At 42.8% G+C, this 19,066-nt stretch overlaps 2 protein-coding genes across 2 annotated transcripts; both read left to right on the plus strand.

Moving 5' to 3' along the window:
* The first annotated feature begins 2,637 nt into the window (after nt 1–2,637).
* hacl1 (2-hydroxyacyl-CoA lyase 1) lies at nt 2,638–8,514 on the plus strand. Its single transcript, XM_034554506.1, has 17 exons — nt 2,638–2,803; nt 3,092–3,196; nt 3,313–3,353; nt 3,440–3,520; nt 3,643–3,715; nt 3,791–3,868; nt 3,969–4,063; nt 4,166–4,278; nt 4,400–4,535; nt 4,818–4,923; nt 5,146–5,229; nt 5,377–5,478; nt 5,658–5,812; nt 6,378–6,536; nt 6,619–6,726; nt 6,805–6,991; nt 8,281–8,514. The coding sequence occupies exons 1-17, from the start codon at nt 2,753–2,755 to the stop codon at nt 8,311–8,313; spliced, it is 1,707 nt and encodes a 568-aa protein (XP_034410397.1). The 5' UTR covers nt 2,638–2,752; the 3' UTR covers nt 8,314–8,514.
* Nucleotides 8,515–9,369: 855 nt separating this feature from the next.
* Nucleotides 9,370–17,802, plus strand: colq (collagen-like tail subunit (single strand of homotrimer) of asymmetric acetylcholinesterase). The gene is made up of 17 exons (XM_034554316.1): nt 9,370–9,424; nt 10,423–10,532; nt 10,842–10,958; nt 11,727–11,771; nt 11,944–11,970; nt 12,824–12,895; nt 13,183–13,245; nt 13,338–13,364; nt 13,467–13,511; nt 13,633–13,668; nt 13,776–13,856; nt 14,153–14,249; nt 14,779–14,909; nt 15,286–15,405; nt 15,502–15,643; nt 15,741–15,843; nt 15,939–17,802. Exons 1-17 carry the CDS (start codon nt 9,370–9,372, stop codon nt 16,006–16,008), a joined length of 1,341 nt encoding a protein of 446 aa, XP_034410207.1. The 3' UTR covers nt 16,009–17,802.
* The last annotated feature ends 1,264 nt before the right edge of the window (nt 17,803–19,066 follow it).

Here is a 19,066-nt window from a genome sequence, read left to right on the forward strand (position 1 = left end):
AGTGAGTGTTGAGTACATGTGTGTGTGTGCATCGTATTTCAGTATTAAATGCCACTGATTTAGTGGTATGCCAGTGCTGTTCCAACGCCATGTACCGTTTCCTGACGGCAGGTGCAGCTTGGAAGTGGAAGTCCACTTTAGACTGTCGCCTCAGTACCGCCAACTGATGCAAATGCAAAAAGAACAATGTCACAACCATTAATGCCGTAAATGACGCACTAGCTGCCAAGGGCCTCCTTTCTGCCTCTATCAGTCAATGCAGTTGTCATTCTTTTGTGTTGCAGAATCAACATGAATGAATCATGTTTTTTGTCACATTATGAACAGTGTTTTTGAAATGTTATAAAAGGACTCTGTCCCAAGTTGCAGCAGTAGGTTTCCCACTCTCCCTCTCCTGGATACTTGCACTCCGAAGGCAGAGGAAATCAATAAGATTTATTAATCTGGTGCCGACAGACCAGTTGGGTGAAACTACAAGCCCATTAAACCAGAGTCATCTTCACGCGCAGCTCCTCCAGACTTTCCAGGCAGGCTTCAGGCCCATCCTCCGAGGTCACGTAGGTTTACGATCCGGTTCACCCATTAAAAGTACTAATTAGACTTTTATCTTAGGATATATACTTGTTATACTAAAATACTGTTATCCGACTCCTTCGGGTCAGCTGCAACATGAGACCGGAAACAGTTTGACAGTGTAAAACATCTTTTATGTCGAAGTATACAAAGTTATAAAAAAGGTCTAAAAGTAGACTCTCTGATATTTATATTTCCCGGTGAAAATGTTGCTTGTTGTAATATTTGCTATTTATCCAGTTGACACTTTTGTTTATTGTCGCCCACCAAAACAGTACTGACTCAAACCCTGCTCCAATTTTATTTCAAGCCCCATACTCATCTGGCACCCCCCTGGGAACTCTGATGGCATCAACATAGACAGACTACTGAAGCTTCCTGATGGTCAGCTGTCTCCTGTTTCTGTGGTGAACCACTTCTCAGGCGCTTGCCTTGCAATGCCCTCCATGGGTAATGCATAGAGGTCATTACCAGCTGTATGAGTGTGCATGTGCCACACTGTACAGGCTTCGGTCCGGCCGACACCCACCCCACGGAGGAGGCTACCTCCGCAGGCACCCCTCCTGCAGGTCCCCGAGCAACCGACCACGGCCAGCACAGGCACTCTTCCTGACCTACAGGGGGTTTCTCAAACACCAGGGCAGGAGTGTTGGAGGTGCGGGCAGCCCGGGCACTTCCGGAGGGAGTGTCCATTGATGGAGGCGGCCAGGTGATTCGGGTTGCCAGCTCTCCAGCACCCTCCCCCGGTCCGGGAGCGGCGTTACGCGTTCCGGTAAGAATCCGGTACACGCCAGGCGATGGTGGATTCAGACTGTACGCAATGATACACCTGAGCCTGGTTCGGCCCGGGGAATTGATGGAGGCATTGTGGGTGAAAATAAGGTATGTGCATGGTGACGTTCACGAGTATCCCATAGTGTCAGTGGAAATTAGACACGGGGGAAAAAACATAATGTAAAGATCGCGGTTAGCTCCCGCTTTACGCACCCCCTAATCTTGGGAACAGATTGGCCGGTTTAACAAGTTAATGGGACAGGCTGACAAGGTCATTTTATATTGTGTTTTGCAAAAGAAAAATGAAAAAGAGAATAAATATTGTACACATCTGACTATACAATATATGCATTTGTAGTGCAATGTATGTAACATATATAACATGTTAAGTAGGTAAGGCACATACATCATTAATTTATGGTGGTGTGAGGGAGATAAAGTGGATTAGCAGAGTTTCACAGTTTGTAAACTACATTTTACCCAAACTCCCCTTACATGGCTGTACCTTGTGGAACAACTGAACACTTACGATTGATATGAAAACTTGAGGCAAGACTGGTATGAAAGAAATCTAATTGATGTGATAGATGTGCCGAAATCTTGGCGGAGATCTGCACTCGATTGAGTGCACCTTTTTAGTTTAAACTGTGGTCCTCTCTGTCAACGTATCATAATAATGTCCACAGAGTAATAGTATATCACTCTGCATAAAATTAGTAACTTGATCTAATTTATTCCCAGTTTATGGAACACGTTTTTTCACAATCAATGTCTTTAGAAGTGTTGTGTTTATTATAGTAGGCAAACGCATTTATCTATGCATGAAGGACAATATAGTGTAGATAACACAGTTATCAGATTAGATTAATTTGGATCTGTTGGATCTTAAAAACTGGTTTAAATCCATGTAGAAAAGTTGTTTCAGAAGCAGGTCCTTAAGCCCAGAACACTGTAGGCTTATTGATCATTATCTGGTATATGATCAATTCAACATTTACTGTGAACCCCATACTTGAAGTCACTTTTAGGACTTATAGCTGAACAATGTTCATGTTAATAAACCTGACAACACATTTCATTAACGTCACTTTAAAAGTCTCCTGTACAAACATGCACCAATCATACATTGGCATAACTCGTAGTTTAACCATAATAACTAACTAGTAATATCTAATGTTTAACAGTGATGAAAATGTGGAAATATTGTGGAGCAAAATGTGTTCCTTGTATGAGGTCATGCGTAGTGGCTCCCATGATTGGCTCTCAACCCGGAAGTGACAGCAACGGGGCGGATTCAAGAGCAGATCGCAGCAGAGAAGAGTCTGCTGGTAAAAAGTTTCAGTACTTTATGACAGTTTCGCCTCACTCCTGCAGGCACGCAGCAGCGACCAGCCTCTAAACAGCCATGGACGAAGTGACAGGAGCTCAGCTGATTGCCGAGTCTCTAAAGGCTCAGGTAAGACCGTTCAAGACCATTTATAACTTCTGATTCTAACCTGCCAACGTTGTACGTTAACTTACCAGCGGGGACTGCACTAAACTGTAGTATTGTCACTAAGCATGTAGGCCTATCTTTGCCGATCTCCTGCAAAAAGGTGTCAAAGTTCAAGTGCTGCGCAGTCTGAAGTAGTTTAAACTTTGAATGCAGAAAAGGCTCCATGAATTGCTGTGCACGATCGCATCTCCTTTTTAAACTCGTAGACTTCAGTGTCGGTTTGTTGAAGAGCATGTTCTTTCCCTGCAGAAAGTGGAGTACATGTTTGGGATAGTCGGTGTTCCTGTCATAGAAGTGGCCATGGCAGCTCAGGCTGCAGGGATCAGATATGTGGGAATGCGCAACGAACAAGCGGTATATAAACAATTATTAACTATTGTTACTATTCCACTACACTGTTGTTTACCTGCATCACGCGCATACTCCTTAATAACCACCATTATATTTTAACATGCAATGTCACACAACAGGCGTGCTATGCAGCATCTGCCATTGGATACCTCACTGGGAGGTAAGGCATTTCGTAATTTAACATAATAATGTGAGCAGCTGGTTGTATGTTAAATGTTGCTGTCTCTTGTGGTTGTTTGTATCTAGACCAGGTTCCTGCCTAGTGGTGTCTGGACCTGGACTCATTCATGCTCTGGGTGGAATGGCCAACGCTAACATGAACTGCTGGTATAACTCAATAAAATGCTGCTGCTTTTATGCAGCTGGCAGTGTAAACCGTTTTTAAATGTCTGCCGTTGGCCCTGGTCCCGTTGATTTTAACGTGTATGTGGCTTTCGCACTTTGCTCAGGCCTGTGGTTGTTATTGGAGGCTCCACAGATCAAAACCTGGAAACAGCAGGAGCCTTTCAGGAGTTTCCTCAGGTAATGCACACCTTCATGTGGATTTATGCCTTCTGATGCTTCATTCAATTGACACTGTTTTTCATTTGTCGTGAGGTGGAAGCATGCCGCCTTTATAGCAAGTTTTCTGCCAGACCCAGCAGTCTGGAAGTGATCCCTTCAGTGATAGAGAAGGTAGTATACAAGATTGTCTTGTTGCTTATCACAGCAGACTAAGGAAGATATTTTGCATAGTTTGGCTATATTATGTTTTATTGTGTGTGTATGTTCATAGGCAGTTCGCACCAGCATGTATGGGCGTCCAGGTGCTTGTTATGTGGATATTGCAGGGGACATGGTCAATGCTAAAGTGGACAGGAGCAAAGTCAGGTTTGCTATAATTTCTTTATCTTTTTATGATATTGTTTTGCATAGTATCAGTTCTGTGATTCCAGGTGTATTGGCATTCAAAGAAGTGTGTTTTTCCTGCAGAGTGGTGTCCTGCTGTCCAACTCCACCTGTGAGTTTGGCTCACCACGGTGCAATCACTGAAGCCTTATCTGCCTTGAGAGCAGCGAAAAAACCCTTAGTCATCATTGGCAAAGGTAAGCTCAAAAGACACATCAGCACACTCTCTAGTACATTGAATAATGTCCTCCGTCACTATTGAATTGGAGTAGTTCTTTAGAGAAGTCATGATAATATGAGTATTGTTGTGCCCAACAGGAGCAGCGTATGGCCGAGCGGAAACGGCCCTGAGGGAGTTTGTGGAAATCGCTGGTCTGCCATTTCTGCCCACCCCCATGGGGAAAGGGGTCCTGCCTGATGATCACCCCAACTGTGTGGCTGCCGCCCGCTCAAGGTCGGCCTCTCTTTCATTATTAAAATCTTCAGGAATCAAAAAGCGTGACGTACAATTATTTTAGCCAATATCATCATTATCATGCAATATATGAAGGAAACATACTGAACCTCAGTTACTTACTAATGAAATTAAACATGTTGCAATTATTATAATATTTAATTTAGATGTAGAGTTATACATCTAATACTGTTAATTCTAAAGATACGCTAAATGTTTGTATTCATAAATTTGAGTCTTAACTCAATGGTGCCCCACCTTCTCCTCCATTGTTTCTTTTAGAGCTCTTCTACAGGCTGATGTTGTGCTCCTGTTCGGAGCCAGGCTGAATTGGATCCTACATTTTGGTCTGCCACCTAGATTCAACCCGAATGTCAAGATCATCCAGGCATGAGTCTTTGATTTGTGGAACTCGGTGTTGCCTGTGACACCCTCAAAAATATTGTTACCAATACCTCATGCGTATGAAGCTAATGGTGAATTTACTTAAATCCAGCATTGGTGTAAATGTATCCAGTTTATTTATGTGTTTCTATCTCCTGCATTGCGTTTCACTGTTGCTGCAAATGCTGTTCCGTAATAATATAATACAATTGTGCTCTGAATGCAGGTTGACCTTTGTGCTGAGGAGATGGGGAATAATGTGAGCCCTGCTGTTGCTCTCCTGGGAGACATCAACGCTATTGTCATTCAGGTAACTCAGTCCGCTCACAAACTCTCATATTTCTGATTAATCTCTCTTCTTGTGGTCTGTGGGCTTTTGTATGATGTGCATTCAAATAATAAAAGAACAGCTCATATGGGTATTTTTGGAAAGTAATTATGCCTTTTTGTTTTTCAGCTGCTCGAGGTCCTCCGTAAAGATGACTGGAAATATCCCTCTGATACTGAGTGGTGGAGCACACTGAAGGACAAAATTGTTGCTAATGCAAAAATATCAAAGGTGTTTAGACTCACTTTTAAATAGCCTGTATAATGTTAAATTAGGTGGTTACTGAAACTGTTCATTGGGATGTCACATGCCGATGACAGATATATAGTATACAGTAGCTATGTATTTGGTCCATATAGATGTCCTTTATTGTAGTTATTTATGCATTTTGGCCCTTTTTCTTTTGACAGGCACTCGCTCTTCAGTCAACAGTGCCCATGAACTACTACACAGTGTTTCATCACGTTTCCCAGCTATTGCCACATGACTGTATCATCGTCAGCGAGGGTGCCAACACTATGGACATTGGACGCACTATGTTGAACAACCGCCTCCCTCGACACAGGCAAGGCAGTCGTATCGAAGCAGCTCTCAAAGACACGCTTCACAATTGTGTTCACTCCAGATCAATGTCGGTGCATTGAATTACTGAATTTACTTTATTTATTTCTATGTTCCCAAATGCTTTCCTGAATGTGGCTATCCCAGACAGGTATGGTATTATTGTTGACCCTTTCCTTTTGGGGAATTTTGTCGGAGCCCTTCCCAACAAACTTTGCTTAAGCAGGGACTTTAAATAATTACATTACATTTCATTTAGCTGACACTTTTATCCAAAGCCACACAGCTACGGGGAGCAATTCAGGGTTAAGTGTGTCTTAAGAAGTGTCTTGCTCAAGGACACATTGACTAGGGCTAGCAGAGCTGGGGATTGAACCACCAATCCTCTGATTGATAAACGGACCTGCTAACCATAATGTTGCATTCCACTTTGAGCCAGCACTCCCACCCGAACCTCATGTCTCCTCCCTGTCTTAAGAAGACAAACAAACCTTCAGGGACAAATTGTTTGGCCAACATGAGCTTTTAAGTCTGGTTAAGTTTGAATAGATTGTTGTTACGGTGTGCAGGTTGGATGCTGGTACATTTGGAACAATGGGAGTCGGCCTTGGCTTTGCTATAGCAGCAGCCTGTGTGGAGAGGAGCGAGCATTCAAACCAAAGGATAGTCTGTGTGGAAGGAGACAGTGCCTTTGGATTTTCTGGCATGGAAGTTGAAACCATGTGCAGGTGGGTTGGTTGCTTCCCTCTCTACAATATATACACTTTAATCCCTGACTGCTACTTAATTGGCAATTTGTTTTTCTAACAGGTATAATCTACCTGTGGTCATCATTGTGGTCAATAATAATGGCATTTACAACGGAGTGGATGCCGAGACGTGGAAAGAAATGGCAAAAATGGGAGATCTGACCTCTATGTGAGTTACACATTATTGGGCAAATGTATTCAGCTTTGATGTAACGAATGTATCCTACATCACCATGTTGCATGTCAGTGCCCCTCCTGTGACCCTCCTACCTGAGGCACGCTATGACGAAGTCATGACAGCGTTTGGCGGTCGAGGGTTCCTGGTGAGGACGGTGGAGGAGCTGCACAGTGCTTTACAGCTCAGCCTGAGTGACTGGGAGAGACCAAGTCTCCTAAATGTGCTCATTGAGCCTTCCTCCGACAGAAAACCGCAGGTAACTGTCACTTGTCAGGAATATATCTTCTCAGTCATCCTGAGAAGTACAGGTCAAAATGAAAAAATCCACTGTAGTTTTTGATGAAGTTTGTGAAGATTGAAATCCCCAGCTGTGGGAATACCACGCCCCCTGGTGGTTGAGCATGGAATTTATGCTGCAGTGACACTTTCCTGCTTCTTAAAACACAGTTGTGTCTGCTCTTCTACAACATGGTCAATGCCCCATACCAGGTGGCAGGGACTTCCTCTGGCAGAGGTCAAATTTGAATGGTTACACGGTCCTCATTCACATGGAGGCATGGCACATCCAGCGGATAAAGGTTGAGGGTTTCCTGTCTTTAGAACAGAATGCCTTTACCGTCATAATATATTTCCATAGCTAAATCCAAATGTTCAGAATTCTGTGCCTTCACAGATTGGCCAAATTTATGTGCAAGGCCAGGACCTAAGCTGCATACATCTTTTTGCAGCCTATCAGAGATTCAGGTTTAATGGGTCAAGAACTTGGCATTGTTCATAACGACTGAGATCTTAAGTCTTGTCTGATAGCACATTTGATCCCCCAGCAGCCATGCAGACATGACATGATCACAGTGAGCACTTCAGACAGGTGACAGTGTGTAGTACCAAAGGCTGCAAGTCGGATTCAGCCGCTGTGTCGTGTTTACCTGGTGCCCCCCAGGAAGTAGAACAGAAAGGAGGTGTATAAGGACTCCAATGATATTGAGTCACAGCAGCAAAGCCAGGCGGGATTAAAGCCGGCAGCATCTCGGTACATGAGTAGTGCAGAGCAGAAAACCGCTCGGTGTTTACTTGGCTCTCGTCTCATCCTTATAGGGCTGCGTGACCGACATGCCTTACTGAACAGTAATCCACACACCCCTGGTGCACCGCAGAACTGTTGTATTCCTCTCACAATCCCTCCACCTCACACTAACCTGACCTTTCTATTTCAGGGTCCCCATAATTAGAACGCATGGCCCTCTGTGTTTATGTTGAATGTATCCATGCAACCCTTCGCAGACATGTTTGAAGGTTGTATTGAGGGCTGTATCCATGGTGCTGAGCTCTCTGTGACCAGGAGGAATAATTATCACCTTATGAGATGTGCTGCCCTTATCGTTTGCCTCCTATTATTCATATTTAGGTTTAAAGTTGAGTTTTAGGCAGTGGAGGAAGATGAACTATTTATGTTGTCTGGTAAAAGTCAGTTTTGGAATGTGGACTCAACATTGATCATTATATCTAATATCTCTATCATCTAATATAATTCTGTCTTGTCTGCAGGAGTTCCCATGGCTCACACGCTCCAATTTATAGACTGAAAGAGGGATCTGCTTCCTCCTCTGTCCAGAACATTATCAGAATAGCAGTGACTGTTTTCCTCAGGAAACTCAAACTGGGAATATATATAAATATGTTGTGATTGTTTCCATGAAATAATTTTTATTTTTATTTTTTTTTAATTAATTCTTACTACACATGAGTAGAATCCTCAAGAAAATAATTAATAGTACAATTAAAAAAATGTAAACATACGCTGATCATTATTCGTCTTTATTTGTTTTTGTCAAATCTGTGTTTTTTTCCAAATGAGATTAACATACAGTATATGGCTCTGTAACAGCATTGGGTGGAGGACAGGGAAAAAAGTGGTGGCACAGCAATGAACAGTGAGCTTAACTAAAGGTGTTGTATCCTAACCCAGGAAATCTAGGTCCTTCAAGAGCCTCATCACTTTGAATAGAAAAAACAAAAACTACTTTGCCAGGTACATAATAGGTGAAAATGTCATTTTATGGTCAACTCAGTGCTGAAAGACACTTCTTGGTCCAGATTAGTCAAATTTGCATATGTGCATGCATACACATACATGTACAACCACTTTTTTATTTCACACATTGTAAGGTTCATCTTAAAATATCCTGGAAAGAGGGTTTCTAGCAGATGTGACAATATTGTGCAATATCTACAAATATTTTGAATGAGTGCGCAGTGTGAGCATTTTTATGAGATTCATGATGTATTAATTTAGATAAAGTTGCATTCTTTTTCACAATCTTAAAGCTTACATTATTTAGGTGTTCTACTTCTGCAATATATAATATGTGAAATATATCATTGTTTTATCACTACAGTTAAAGTATTAATTAGCAATGCTTGGTTTTGTTTTTTTGTTTTTGTTTATAGGTCTTACATCCCCAAAGAGCCTCAATGTAAATGCAGGCACTTCATTTAGTGGCACAGACCGGGTAATAAAACCAATTTGTTCTCGACTAAATGGACATCATAATGCACAGGGGGATACACAGGGTACTGCATACAAAAAGATTGGACTAATAAATACATGTTAACCGATATGAAAGTTGTCTCAGGATGCACAAAGGACACCTTCATGCAGAATCTGTTGCAGAAAAGCCCACCACCGTTGGTTAGTCATGACTTGTCTCCTCGTTAGAGGAGTGGAAACAACAAAAGACACGCTGCAGTAGTAGAGATCTAACATTGGCACTCGAAGCAGCTGGCGGGCTGTCTTCTGTAATTTTAGCGCACACTGATGCAGAGGAAAGATTTAATGGGCATTGGTCGGCGTACCCTCTTGTGAGGGCGTAAAGGAGAGCAGAGAGGGAGGGGAGCACAGCGAGAGGACAGTGAGGAGAGAGAGGCAGCTTGTGAGGGCTGCTAAGGCTCAGAAATAAAGTCAGGCAATTATCTGGAGCAGCATGACTCTTCTAACTCTTGGACTGTATCTGCCATTGTGGTTTTATTATGGCCTTGCTCAAGCCTCTTTTCTGGACAGCTTTATTTCATTCCCAGCGGGTAAGAATAGTGTGATCCTGAGTCTCTCTGTGTGTGTGTGTGTGTGTGTTTTGTACTGTACTGTACATACAGTAGTATGCATGCACAGGTATTAAGAGTTTTGGGCTGTAATCATGGATACTAAATGCCTTGGATTTGGATTAATTTTGAGCTTATTATTGATCTAAAAACAACTTGTTTTTGTCTTCATGCACCCATGAGGTAAACAGAAAATACCTCTATAAATAGCAAAACCAGCTCCAGTCCTTCAGTGAGAGGCACTTCATATCTGTGTCCAGCTCGAACTCTTCTGGACGGGTGTCATGATTTGATAGTTTGCTCCTGTTTACCTGTCCCTTATGCCGCTCCTGCATGTTCTCACCCCTTGACTTGTCCCTTTTCTACTGGATGTTTGGGATATGTGTTGACAACATGTCACATTATATGTACCACAGTTGCCCATGCTTGTCAATGTGTCACACGTATTACTTTTCTCATTTTGATGAAGAGGCTCCACATTCAGTTGTTGCAGAAGTTAAGACAACATAAACATGCGACTGTCCTCTTTTAATTTTAACACCTGGGCGTCATCATCGCCTGTGTGACTGACTGCATGCACACCTTGCACAGCTCTCAGATCCCCGGAGCAGCAGAAGAGATTCAGCCCATGCTGTTTACTGAGTCCGCCTCCACCCCCACTGTTTCCTCCACCCCCTTCACTTTGGCACCGCCATGCTCATGTGAGTAGAAGTCATGTGACTTTCTATTGTGGAATACCTGACTGTTGATATGTCCTTGGGTGATATCCAAAACGCCCCACACTTACTGTCTCTGACCCCCGAATGTTATAGCATTAAAACACTCAGATGCTGGAACCTGTTTGCAGGAAGAAATGACTGAACAAATCTTTTGCTGTGGGCTGTAAATTGTCAAGAATGGGAAGAATTTGAGAAAAGCCTCTTTATCAACATTATGTATTGGAAAGGTGTAATTCTGTTCAGTCGTTTCTATGAATACAATGAATACAGAATTTTGTTTTAATTTTCCAGAATGAAGACATTTCATATAATGGTGGTGACTCAGAGCCGGGCCATGAGGACAAAGGTTCTGCCTGTGTCCGAGGCCCCCGCGGGCCTGCTGGTCCCTATGGTCCCTCTGGTCCTCAGGTAGGATCCAAAACTCTTCCCAAACATCACAGTTATCACAGCATGAATATTGTTCTGTTGATCTGGCATTAGCATCTTTACACCATGTTAACACACTTCCCACAGTTTGACTTGCAGTACGTAGGATTATGGCTGAATCACTGACTGTTTCTAGTGTTTCAAGCTGTCAATAATTAGTACTCGAAGAACACCCCCCCCCCCCCCCCATCTCCTCTTAAACTTGAGAGTTGGAGATGGGGATTTCTCTGGCCCATGCAACACGGCGGCCCATTAACACTCTACATTTAGCTCAGACACAAATAGCCTTTTTCCACTGGCTGCCAGTGCCCCACACATCATTCTCAGAAACTATCCCAAGTGCTGTCTGCATTGAAAAGGCGTACTGGGTTGCGTAAATTCCAGGGATTACCAACACAAGCATGTGTCCATGTATTTGTGTACTCTATGGAGGAAGGAAGGAGATATATTTTGGTTCAATAGGTGCTTTAAATCCAACCACTATTAGGCCAGAATACCATTTACTGATTTATGAAAAGTTTTGCCCATCTCAGGCTGTTACAGCACCAGCTGCAGCGTTTCAGTTTATCAAAAGAGACCCGCAAAGCACTTTTTAAATCAATAGTGACCACTCAGCCTTTAGCTAATTGAAACTGCAGCTGTGGGCTCCCAGAAACAGACATTACTCTCTGGTGGGATGTTGTGGACAACTAAACAAATTTAGATATATGAGCATATGCCATCATTCAATTGTATTTTCCTGTTTATCAGGGTCCACCTGGATTACCTGGGATAGAAGGGCCCAAGGGAGAAAAGGTAAGCAGGTTATTTCCCCCATGTTCTAGTCTAAGCTCATTTATGTTTCTTATCTACATTTTACAAGCTGCTCATTATTTTGTCAGCTCAAATTTAACTGATTGAAATATGCTTGCTGGAAGTGTATTTAATAGCCAATGTCCTTCTCCCTTCCTCCACATCCTGTTGTCAGGGAGAAATCGGAAGACCTGGGCAAAAGGTGAGAGTCTCCATTAATCACTCCATATTGTCTGCTAAGTGGATTTACTCAAATATGAGATAAAGTGCCTCCGCCTTCTCCTTGGCTGTAACTCAGAGTGCTGCCAGTGTCCTGGTTGTGTACATTAAGGAATTGTGTGCAAGTACAACCTTGACAGGAGATAGCACGGACACACTGACAGGATGCAAGGGAGGCAGATCTGCTGCTGTTTTGATGGCAGAGGGATGGTCTCCTCGCTCTGTCGGGAAGCTTATTGCCTCAATATTGACATCACAGACATCCAGCATCATGCCTCCCTGTCAGATGGCCCTCCCCTTTCTATCAGAACAGAAGGAACAAGCCCACACAGCTTTATCGCAAGCTCAGGATACAGCATTTGACCGAGGCAGGCGGAAAAGAAGTGACCTCCTTAAGTGACCGGTCGCTGTGGTCGAGCAGCAAAAGTGGCCCAGTGGGAGAGCCTCGCTGGCTGGTGGCCTGACTGAGCAGCTTTGCAGCACTGCAGTGCAATTTAGCTTAGTGCTCCAGCCAGGTCATAAATCATTTTATTTCCCACAAGCACGGGCTCCTGTTCTATATATACAGCCCGTCATTTAATTAAAGAGAGCAAAGTGACAAGGCTCGTTAAAGTCATTCTTCCTCTACATGTGCAGCAGTGTCTGATAAATACTGGAGCCAGCAGGCTGTCAGTTTATGCAGCAAATCCTTTTTTTTTTTTTTACCTGCAAAGCTAACAGGCATGATAAGCCCTGGTTTCATAATCAAATAACTGCCTCCTCGGCTGTGGCAGCAATTGTTTTATTATGTATTTCTACATCTGAGATCATGTGTTAAAATTGATGTCTGCTCTTAGGGTCGAACAGGTATTCTTGGACTTCCTGGGAAACAGGGACCAGCTGGATGGCCTGGACCAAGTGGGCCCAAAGTGAGTAAGTCAGACCTCATAATGTAGATGATACAAAATATGTTATGACATGAGACCAGTACGTGCCAATACAAGGTAGGGTAGATGAGTGTTTGCTATTATGTCCCATACAATGTAATGCTCTGGTATGTAACACACGTTTCTTTATGCAGTATATGCTTAATTGAAATTGTACAAAAGAACCTTTGAATCAAAGCTTGCACAATATTTCTTCTTTGGGGTGTGGGTAATAAATAAAAGAAGCAAATCCACATTTGTCTTAAATCTAATGTTTTTCTGTGCACCAGGGTGAGAAAGGTGACCCGGGGCTGATGGGTTTGCCTGGAGCCAGAGGACCAATTGGGCCAAGGGTATGAGACACATATGAACTACACCGATCTGGCATGATCTCATCTTCAGACTAATTTATTTAATCCTGGATATTTTGTATCCATAATTCTAGGGTTTACCCGGGTATAAAGGGGAAAAGGTACAAACCCATTTGTTATTATCATTCAGTAGAAAATGCAATAAGATATATTGATTAACATCGTAACACCTAATGTGGGGTAACTCACATCTGCTCCATCAGGGTTCTCGAGGGGATCGCGGTGAAAGTGGAGTGAAAGGCGACAAGGTAGGAAGAGTGTATCAGTCACAGGGGTCATCCGGAATGAATGAAGCAGCACTATGGTGCATACAGTATATGATGTACATGATCAACGTTATGTTATTATTTACTGTTCTTTATCCCGCAGGGTGCGATGGGTTTCCCAGGAATGCTTGGACAGAAAGTGAGAAACACATCAAAACAAGAAGGGGTTTTGAATTTGCTCCGCTGAATTACAACTTTCCAAATACGACCAAAATGAATGTTGAGTTGATGTGATTTGGTGTGCAGGGAGAATTGGGTCCAAAAGGAGAACCTGGGATCTCAGGAAACAGAGGACCCACTGGCCGACCAGGGAAGAGAGGCAAGCAGGTGAGGAGTTGGTGGTCATGTGACATTCTCTTTGCATCAATACATGGAGTTATATACTCATGCACGGTTATATCCTCATGCACGTATTGAAAACAGACGTTTTTTGTTACTTGTGTGTTAATAATTCATGCCCATGCAAGAAAAAATGTCGGCGCTCAAAACGTTATATTGCACACTCAGTATTAGCATTAGGATTATTATATCAGTATTAGTTTAAATCTTTTGATCTTTGAAACATTAAGTAAAGAAACTTTTAAAATCTGGCCACCTTGTGCATTGTTTTGATTGTGTTTCAGGGAGGTAAAGGAGACACAGGTAGTGTTGGTCCTATGGGACCTGCAGGCCCACAGGGAACTCCAGGCCACCCTGGTCCTCCTGGTTCTCCTGCCACAGGTGAGACCCTTTGCCTTTTCCACTTGTAAAACTCTTGAGCGCAATGAGCTAAAAGCTGACATTTTGTTAAATCAAGGCATGAATTGACCTCCGTCCACTTTTAGTGTTTGTCGCTGCACTTTCTCTGAGAGTGAGACGCTGTGCGACCAGAGGGAGGAGTAGCTAACAGCCCTGTCAGCAGAAGGAAGCACGCCGGTAGTCTTACTTAGCAGCAGAGAAACTGTATCTTCTAAAGTAAAACAAGATGCTGTCTTCATGACATCATGGATTCACAGATGGCGAGCCTCTTTGCAGTATTACACATAATATGTCACCAGATGATTAACGTGGTATTTGCTTGCCTGATGAGGTTTCTGAGTGAATTAGGTTGGTTGTTTTTGCTTCTTGATAGATTAATGAAAGATACTACATGTCATAACATATGGTATGCATAGCATCCCCTGACTGTACTCTCAACAACACTTGACTTTAGTTACTTGGCACTAAACGTTTTTAATAGTATACTTTTCTCCTCTCTTCTCATGTTTAGGACTATACATGGTTGGAACAAAGGGTGTACGTGGTCCACCAGGGCCTCCTGGAAAGTGTAGCTGTGGCTCTCTCAGTAATTCTCCATTTGATGAATATCCTTCCAGAGGAAACTATCCCAAAGTGCCAGCGGTGAGGAATTGAGGTCTTGTCAAGTGCAAGAAGTGATTTACAGTATTTCTTTGATGTACGGAATCATTTGACACATCGCTGACTAAACTCAAACTTTCACAATTAAAACATATTGGCTATACTGTATGTATGTGACATCTAATTAAATGTTATTTTCACCTGTACATTTTTGGAAACCCTGGGTTATTGGGTTTTAATAACTTTTGAGTTCATTATTTAAAGACAAAAAAAGTTTAGAAAGATAAAAGTATGCTATTGGAGATATGGATATTGCTTTGAGACAGCTGAGATATTAACTTTGAATGCCCAATATCTCAAAATTGCACTCAACCATATAATTCGAAATACACATTTATTCACCTTGCCTTTCATTCAGATATTCATTGTAAGCAATGAGGAAGAACTGGAGCGCCTTCACACAGAAAATGCTCTCGCATTCCGCAAAGACCAGAGATCTCTCTATTTCAAAGACATCGATGGCTGGCTGCCAATCCAGGTAGCACTGCAGCGAAATCTCATTATTTCATCTGGTTTTACAGACGGTGACTTTTTTTTCCTCCATTTTGTTCAACTTTTTTAAACTTTGTAAAAGGCTTTTCCATTCCAGTCGACTCCGTTCCAGTCCATGGAAAACGCACCTGATGATGAGGGTTACTGTGGCGACGGGATTGTGCAGATTTCCACTGGGGAGGAGTGTGACGACAGAAACAAAGTCGTCACTGACGGCTGCGTCAGTAAGTCACGCTAAGTGGTCTTTAATAGCTGCGTGGTTTACTTTGCTGGGCACATATAACACGACCCCTCCACCTCTGCTGTCTCCTCTTACCACAGAGTGTAAACACGCCTACTGTGGAGACGGGTACCGCTATGAGGGGTCTGAGGAGTGTGATGGAAAGGACTTTGGATACCAGACATGTAATTCATATCTTCCAGGGTAAGCACAGTATACACCTACGTCTTGACAACCGTGAGAAGTCTTTTGTTGATACGTTAAACTGACCGAAACATTGTTTCTCATGTACTTTGCAGGTCATATGGTCACCTCAAGTGCACACCATACTGTGTTATTGACTCCACAAACTGCAAGTACTTCACTTGAGGAGGAAGCTGGACAGTGCAGCGGGATCCTCTGTGTGTTATTTGGAATATTTTCATGCAAAAAAAAGAACAATAATGTTCCAAGCAAGAGACTCTGAAGGTAAAGGCAGACAATGATTCTATGATGAAAGAAAAAAGCTAAACATATATATACTATATAAAACTCCTCTGTATTGTTGCTGGAGTTGTAGTCCGTCAGTGAAGGTGAACACTTTCACCCACACAGGAAATGCACAGGACAATTGCACTCAGTCTTAACAAGCAGGACTTAAGACTGGCTTCCTCACCATGAATCAGCCTCTGGATGCCACAGTTGTGTGACAGCCTTGCAGAGACTTAATTAAGTGCCAGTGGGAGATGTTGCAGAGGAGCACTAGCCGGGCCAGAGGCGTATTAATCTTGACCCAGATACTGTTGAGAAAGATAGGCAGGTATTCTAATGCAGCAGCAATAACAGCATTTGCATGAGGCTGGGATTACTGAGACCATGACAGCAGCTGTCACTATCCAAGCATGTAACCCGTCACCTTACTTATTATTGCCACAACAAGGCTGGTACTGCGTCGTCTCAATACCACATCAAGAATTTCATTTAGTAGTCGTAAAAGCTCAATATGTGTGGTTAGGAATGGAGATAGAGGTGCATGGATTATGCACTTGTATTATTTCAGTGCGACTGTTACACCACAAGACCGACTTGGCCGAATCAGCTTGTGGTGGTACTGTGCTTGACAGGCACATTCAGTCTGGACAAGGTTTCATTAATCCCCAAAACTTCTCAGGAACCAACAGGTAATGTAGCTCCACACAGCACGTTTCCCAGGCACTACTCAAATGACATGGCAGTGACTGTACGCTGAAGCACACAGATAACTAGAGTTTCCTCCCTGTGATTCTGTGAGAAATGAAATATACTGTATATGAAGGCTTGAAACTGTTATGTTCTTAATTTTATCACTGCACAGGAAAGGGTGGGATAGTCTGCACCTGCAGGGGGAGGAATTTCAATTCCAGTCCGTTAGGCCATCATTACTGCATTTACTCTAATACCTCTTTATTCAGTCTTTCTGTCTTACAGTACATACAACAACAGAGAAACTCGACAGTAAACTTAACAGTGTGGATGTAGTCTGCTGTGTGTTTGGCACTAATGGTGAAAATGACTTTGCCGATATAAGCTGACCTTTTCCATAAGCTACTGTATGAGTCGCTGTGCCAAGGGAGACCTGTTCTCAGCCATGTTAGATGTTGTCAGGTGTTATAAAGCGATTCTTCTGTAAAAAGAAAGATAAAGACTGTTAACTATATTATCTCCGCATGCTTGAGATACAGTGCTAATGGGTGTGAAACACTTCTGCTTTGTTTTGTAAACCATGGCATCTTAAGAAATATCATCTTGCTCTGCCCAGAGTGAAGCAAAGTACTGTATGTATAACAGCGCTCATATGATAGTGATGAACTGTGCATTGCACAAAGCTGACATGCCTTTTGACATGTTTTGTCTGTGGCCTGTGCTGCTGTGTTATATCCTGGCCTGTGTATGCACAACTATGCTAAAACATAACACGCATGTGGTAACGTACTGTGAGGCTTTATGAAATAGAGTATGCACTGTGACGGATCGTGGAAATTCATTTTGTTTCATTGCTCTGATATGATTTATACAGTCGTTGTGGATACTTTTAAAAATAAATAAAACGGGAATCTAAATCCCTCAAACATGTCAGTCTGCCTTACACACATGAATCTTTAAACTCAATTCAGGGTTTTTTTCCCAGCAACTCTGCTTCCTGTACATTGTGAGCAAGTGATGACAATGATTGGATGCTGTGCCCATGTTCTTTCAGAGCCATCACTGTAAAAAAAAACAACAGACAAAGCAGATATCTGTCAAGTGCAAACGAGATGCTGTCTGCGGCTCCTTGCAAAGTGCTGCATTAGACAGAAGAGTTGACCACACAGTGAACTTGCTGTTTCCAGCTTTTCATTCTGACTCGATGAAGCCCCCTCAGAGCCTGGAGATGAAGCACAGGGATACAGGTTGGGCATGGGCAACCAGCCAGTGTTGCAACAGAGATGTTTGACCATATAACTCTATTAGCATGCCGTATTTCTTTTCTAAATCACATCAGGGCAATTTGTCTGCTGAGATGCCCAAGTAAAAGCTTACCTCGGTTTATTTATGCCATCATGTGCATTCCCCTGACCAAGGCAATCAGATTTGTACCGCAGATGTCTCAGTACGGCACTAAAAGCCGCTGGAGATGCAGTGGCCGACCTCATTCTACTGCTCTGTAATGAGAAGATCTGCTGTGCTCACAGAAGAATCCAACAATTGGAGATTACCATTTGCTGGAGTTTGGAAACCTTGAACAGTTCTCTTACAAATTAATGAATTAACTAAAAGCTGTTTGTTTTTAACATTTGATTAGAATGGTTTTCCCTTTATCAAAGACGCTCATCATGGAGTTAAGTTCTATTATGAGTGATATTATATCAAACACTTTCTCAAACAAAAGCAGTTATTTAGTGCAGGTTGGGTGGTGTGGCATTGCAGCTGTGGCAGAAGGGGCGATGCAAATGAGGCCATGGGGACAGGAAACAGTGAGGCACCCAGCTGTTGGCCCAAGGCAAGTGAAAATCCCTGACCTATAAGCAGGAATGGCTGGCATGCAGGGTGCTGTGGTCCTGGCAGAGGACACACTACTGCTCTACATGCAAAACTCTCACAGCAAAGTATGCAAATGTGTTATCGGAGCTCAGTGCCTCTCTTGTTGAGACAAACAAACACATGTGCAGAGTTACCATCTATTGCATACTCATTGATTTGTTTCACAAGCAAAATGCAGAGGAGTGAGGGTCAATTATTTTTTTAAAAAGTCACCAAGACCCTTGATCAAGGATTAAGAAAGCAGTGTCATGGTGCCATCAAAGGAAAGCGTTTCACCAGATAAACACAACATCAGCAGAAACAAACAGCTCCGGTACCAAGAAGACACTAACACTGGTTCTGGGAGGAGATATAAAGCTACACTGATTGTTAAATGAGATCTGTGTCC

Source organism: Cyclopterus lumpus, chromosome 16, assembly GCF_009769545.1.
Source record: "Cyclopterus lumpus isolate fCycLum1 chromosome 16, fCycLum1.pri, whole genome shotgun sequence".
Taxonomy (NCBI): Eukaryota; Metazoa; Chordata; class Actinopteri; order Perciformes; family Cyclopteridae; genus Cyclopterus; species Cyclopterus lumpus.

Bases quoted from the DNA above. Each gene is read 5' to 3' on its own strand.
- colq (XM_034554316.1), top strand. From the start codon at position 9,370: ATGCACAAAGGACACCTTCATGCAGAATCTGTTGCAGAAAAGCCCACC. The intron at 12,896-13,182 runs GTGAGTAAGTCA...TCTGTGCACCAG, and splicing joins CTGGACCAAGTGGGCCCAAA to GGTGAGAAAGGTGACCCGGG. The intron at 15,644-15,740 runs GTAAGTCACGCT...CTCTTACCACAG, and splicing joins CGTCACTGACGGCTGCGTCA to AGTGTAAACACGCCTACTGT.
- hacl1 (XM_034554506.1), top strand. From the start codon at position 2,753: ATGGACGAAGTGACAGGAGCTCAGCTGATTGCCGAGTCTCTAAAGGCT. The intron at 3,354-3,439 runs GTAAGGCATTTC...GTTTGTATCTAG, and splicing joins ATTGGATACCTCACTGGGAG to ACCAGGTTCCTGCCTAGTGG. The intron at 4,924-5,145 runs GCATGAGTCTTT...CTCTGAATGCAG, and splicing joins CGAATGTCAAGATCATCCAG to GTTGACCTTTGTGCTGAGGA.